At 37.1% G+C, this 5,926-nt stretch overlaps 1 protein-coding gene across 1 annotated transcript in view; it reads left to right on the forward strand.

The window, feature by feature from the left end:
• Positions 1-4,546, forward strand: part of NIP7 (nucleolar pre-rRNA processing protein NIP7) — a 60,809-nt gene extending 56,263 nt beyond the window's left edge. Inside the window, exon 5 of the mRNA XM_081031036.1 lies at positions 4,133-4,546. Within this exon, the coding sequence (XP_080887162.1) occupies positions 4,133-4,144 (12 nt within the window). The 3' untranslated portion in view covers positions 4,145-4,546. The remainder of the gene's footprint in view (positions 1-4,132) is intronic.
• Positions 4,547-5,926: the final 1,380 nt, after the last annotated feature.

Genomic DNA, 5,926 nt, shown 5'->3' on the forward strand with positions numbered 1-5,926 from the left:
CCCCCCCCAAAGAAGCCTCATACCCCATTCCCCTCAATGCTTTCAAACCCTGTGCAACCACTAAATCTACTTTCTGTCTCTGTAGATGTGCCTCTTCTGGAAATTTCACATAAATGAAATCATACAGTACATAATCTGTTGTGACAGGCTACTTTTACTTAGAATACTGTTTTCAAAGTACATAGGTTTTAGCATGCTATTTTTACTGCAGATAAAGTTGCACATAAGCAAAATGACATGTACATTCATTGAGGCATTGAGCATAATGACAAAAGACTGGAAACAATCCAAACATATATTATTATATAAAAGAAACTATGGTATTATACAACTATAAATGAAATAGGTGGCTGTAAAAAAGCATGAGTAAACCTCTCTTTAAGCTGATGTGGAACGATCTTGTGGAGAAATTTTTAAGTGAATAAAGCAACACTCACAATGTGTATAATAAGATATACACATGTGTATATAAGATGTGTATAATAAGTTACACTTTGTATAAAAAAGGAGGGGATGTGGAGAGGAGAAATAAGAAAATAAAAATTTTATGGAGGTTATTTGGTGGGATTAGCATATATGTACAAACATACATATTTATATACACATATATTTTCTTTTTGAAATGTGAATGTATTTATTACCTGCTACAAACAAACAAACAAACAAACACCAGAAGGAAGAAAAGTGGATATTCTGAAGCTAGGAAAAGCAACCCAGGGTAGAAAGCATCCTTTTCAATGGCTGTTTGCACAGCTATAGTTTCTTTCACTTCTAGAAACTGGGCTGAGCTGGTCGGGGTTGGGCTCCCCTGGCATAAGATTCAACAGGATGGCCTGGGGGAAGAGGCCACCCAACAGGCCTGGGAAGTCTGGCTGACCTGGGGTTGGAACAACTCTAATGCTTGCAGCCAAACCCTCCCTGAGGGTATAACCTGTAGGATGTGGGCTCCTAACTTTGCCTGAAGCCTGAAGTCCTGAAGGCTCCCTGACTCTGAATGACCCAGGCTTGGCCCTGAGAAGGGGAGAGTGTTGGACTGTGATAGCTTTCAGAGTTTGTCTTCTCCTGGCAGGGAAAGAGAATAGTTTACCAAGGGACACATTACTTTGAGAGGGGCAAGAACCAATTTGAGGGCCACAACGTTGTATTCCATTCCTGGAACAGGAAAGAGGAACTTACACCCCCTCTACCACAACCCAAAGTGTGAGAATACAGGAGGTGTGTTTGCTATCTGCAAAAAAATGGGACAGAATCCTTGTTCCTTGCTCTGTTCTCAAGGAGCATGCACAGTGTTTTCCCTGACAGTTTCCTGTTCCAGTGATACTATCTATACAAAAGCAGTAAAACGAACTTGCAAGGTAAATAACAACTCCCCTGGAGCAGCATCTCACACACCTGATCCTACTGTTACCTGAGATAAATTTCAGAGTGCACACCTGGACAGCAGTGGGGAGAGGATTTTCTAACATGTGAAACCAAGAAAAGTAAAATGTTAAAAATATGTTATGTGTTAGTGCCATCTTCCTCTTAGAAAGTAAGTTTTCTTAAGAGCTGGGTCTCATTTATAGCACCTAGTAACAATAACTCCAAAATAGCCAGCATTTACTGAGGACTCTGTGGCAGAAACTAGGAATATAGGGCAATTCTGCCTTCTATCTGATAAAGGTCATCTACTGAAAAACCTGCAGACAACATCATATTTAATTATGAAAGACTGAATGCTCTCTCCCACTTTCTAAGATTGGGATCAAGGTAGTGATGCTTATTTCACCATTTTTATTTAATGTTGTTGTTGTATTAGAAGTCCTAGCCAGTGAAATAAGGCAAGAAAAAAAAAGGCACACAGATTGGAAAGGAGGAAGTATAACTGCCTCTGTTAGCAAATGACATGACTGCTACATTTAAGCTCATTCTTAGAAATCTAAAAACAACAAGTAGAACTATGAGTGAATTTAGTATGGTTATGAGATACTAAGTCAATATATAAAATCAATTATGTTTCTCTATTCTAGCTGTAAATAACTGGAAAATGAAATAATTCTATTTTTAATAGCATAAAATCTACAAAATATTTACAAATAAATTTAACAAAAGATTTAGAGAGCCCTGTGTATTGAAAACTACAAATTAAGAAAAGATTCAAATAAATGTAGTGGTATACTGTGTTTGTGGTTTGCAAGACTTAAGGTTATTTAGATGTTCATTCGCTATAAATTCATCTATGAGCTCTTTTACAGAAATTAACAGGTTGATTTTTTAAATTTTTTTTAACAGGTTGATTTTTAAAAATAACCTTTTTATTTTGAGATAATTTTAGATTTACAGAAAATCTGCAAAAATAATACAGAGTTCTTGTATACCTCTCACCCAGCTTCCCATTAAATTGACATCTTATACATACTATAGTACATTTGTCAAAACTAAGAAATCAACACTAGTACATTACTGCTACCTTAATCTGGATCCAGTCCAGGATACTATAGTGCATTTGGTTATTGTATGTCCTTAGTTTACTTGGGTCTGTGACAATTGACAGTTTTTCAGTGTTTCCTTGTGTTTTTTATAATCTGGAAATACAAAGGATCCAGAATAGCAGAAATAATTTTGAAAAATAAAAGCAAAGCTGAAGGATTTACATGATCTGACTTCAAGCCTTACTAAAAAGCTATAATCATCAAAATAGTATGAAACTGGCATAAAGATAGACAAATCAGAATAGAAAGAAATAGAACAGAATAGAAAGTTCAGAAAAAGACTCACACTTATATGTCTAATCAATTTTCAACAAAGACATAAAAACACTTCAGTGGGAAATTGTGTTTTCATCAGCTGTTGTTGAAACAACTGATTATCCACTTGGAAAAGTAGAGATTGAGAAAGCTGCCTAACTACCAAGTTTGTGAGTGGTAGAGACAGGATTCCAAGCTAGATTTTCTGGCTAACATGTGCTATAAATTATGAATATAAATTTATGACCAACACATTTAGGTCACAGTATTTTTCTGAATCAAATTCAATTTGAGGCCATACCTTTAAAAATGTCAATGTCATGAAAAAAGAAAGAAAGGCTGAAGAAATGTACCTGGTTAAGGAAGACAAAGGACACACAAATAAATAAATACAATGCATGATTCTGGATAGGATAATGGATCACATAGACACACAAAAATTCCAGAAAGAACATTATTATAATTGGAAAATGATATGGACAGCTTGTTAAATAATAGTTTTGTATGAATGTTAAATTTCCTGAATTTAAAAATCATACTGGGGTTATGTAAGAGTATGTTCTTAGAAGATACAGAATTATTTGGAGGTAAAGGGTCAAGAGGTCTGCAAATTATTCTGAAATGGTTTAACATTATTAACAACAATAATAAACATATATGGAAGAAATCTAACATGGAAAAGTATTAACAATTGGAAGTTAGAAGTATGAGAGTTCACTGTTATCTTTTTTCATTTAAATTTAAAAATTTTTAATACATATTTTTATTTTTCAATTACAGTTGACATACGATATTATATTAGTTTCAAGTGTACAACACAGTGATTAGACATCTATATAACTTATGAAGTAATCACCTGATAAATCGTTAACCATCTGACACTATACATAGTTATTACAGTACTACTGACTATATTCCCCATGCTATACTCTACATCCCCATGACTATTTTATACCAATGTGCACCTCTTAATCCCCTTCCACCTTTACCCATCCCCCACTCTACCCGGAATCTGGCAACCATCAAAATGCTTTCTGTATCTAAGAGCTTGTTTCTGTTTTATTTGTTTATCCTGTTCCACATATAAGTGAAATCATATGACATTTGTCTTTCTCTGACTCATTCCATTCAGAATAATACCCTCTAAGTCCATTCGTGTTGTTTCAGATGGCAAGATTTCATTCTTTTTTATGGCTGAATGATATTCCGTTGCATATATACACCACCTCTTCTTTATCCATTCATCCACTGACAGACATCCGGGTTGCCACCATATCATGGCTATTGTAAATAATGCTGTAATGAACATATGGATGCACACGTCCCTTCCAAGTAATGTTGTGAGCTTCTTTGGATAAATACCTAAAAGTGGAATTAATGGGTCTTTCTTTGTATCTTTGTTACAGCCTTTGTTTTAAAGGCTTTGTGAAGATGGAAACTTCAAGGCCTCTCGAGGTCTAGACTTCATAACTTGCGCAGCACCCCTTCTGCCACAATCTTTTGTTCAAAGGAGCAAGGCAAGCCAAGATTCAAGGTGAAGAGACTCCACGTCTGGACTGGAGGGAATCTGCATTTTAAAAAGCCTCCTCAGGTGACTCATGCACACTGGGGTTAAGTGTGAATTCCTTATTTAAGAAATGTGTTCACAGCTGTGTCCCATTGCATTTGGCACAGATCTTTATTTGTAGCACTTAAACTTTATATACTGTGTATGTAAATGTTTTTGTTTCTTTCAGATAATTTTTTTTTAATGTCACCTTTTTATCCCCAGAACCTATCTCAGTACTTGTGACTCAGTAAATATTCAGTAATTATCTTTGAAATGAATGCAAATATTTGAATCTAGAGTTTGTAGAATATTCTAAAAATCATATAGGATTGCTGTCATAGTTTCATTCTAATTAGGAAGGTAAGATATGGAAAAATTAAGATTTACAGATACAGGGGTTTCTTGAAATAGTATGTTTAGGTACTATAAGGAGATGGAACCACTGCAGCTCAGCATGGTAGGAAAGTTTGTGAAAAAGGAAGAATCTGAGGAGAAGCTTGAATGGTGAGCAGGCATGGAAAGGAAGGGAAGGATAAGAGTATGTTAAGTGGGTGGGCCTGGTATAGCCACAGGTTTGGGTTTATTACTAGCAGGTTTAGGAGTCAGTGGCTGGTGCACGAGGCTTATAAAAGAGAATAGTGTAAAATATTGGTCCAAGAGGTTGGGGATGGATTGTGGAGAGTCTGGGAAAATGACCTGATGAAATGGTATATTATACCAGGATCAATTTGTCAGTTGCAATGGCAGTTAAAAATGACTACCTCACAACACTACATTAACCAAACCTGGAATTCCAAGATGCTGGGGACCTCTAGTCTTTAACAGTTGAGGTGGATTCTATTTTATTAATAGAACACGTAGAAATGAATTTAGTGCAGATGAGTCCTGATCACCAAAGAATTTGTTTAAAAATCAGATCCCCCAGGTTTGAGATTGTAATTGTCATATAACAAAATCAGATTCTTAGTAGTGATAGAAATTTGGGATACTCCATACCCTATCCCCTATGCTGTCCCAAGCCCTCCACCCAGTTACCCCACCTTTCCTAACACCGCCTTTCCATGTATGTCTTGATTACTATGTGCCAAGAAATCTGTAGATTCACTCTCTCTACTTTAATGGGCCCAATTTCTCTATGAGATTGAGGTTATCATGCCCATTTTACTGGTGAAGAAACTGCTTTAGAGGGACATGATTCACCAGGTCTCCGAGTGGAGGCTGCAAAGCAAAGATGTCAACCTGAGGCTAGAATCCAGGGCGCGCATGCAGTGGGGAAAACGAGCTTGGCGCGACTCAGGAGGGACACGGCGAAGGGAAGGGAAACGGGAAAATGGAGACTCTGCCCCTTCTCCCCGGACTCTACACGCCTGTATACAGAGTGATGGAGCAACCTCTGCCGCATAACACATATTAACACGTCTCCATTAGGCGCCTTTCCAAAATCACGGCAGCTGATTGGAGAGGATGGGCGATTTTGATTGGATAGTTGGATCTCGAACCAGGTCTACGTCCTGAGGAACGGGAGGGGGGGAGTGGGCGGGATTTGAAACATCCCCTTGTTTCATTGGTAAAAAGAAAACGAACCAGGAACTATTCAGAAACATGATTGGCTGTTGCCAGGAACCCTCCTACGGCCTAATGGGTCCTGATT

This window comes from Rhinolophus hipposideros, assembly GCF_964194185.1.
Source record: "Rhinolophus hipposideros genome assembly, chromosome: 21".
Classification (NCBI taxonomy): Eukaryota; Metazoa; Chordata; class Mammalia; order Chiroptera; family Rhinolophidae; genus Rhinolophus; species Rhinolophus hipposideros.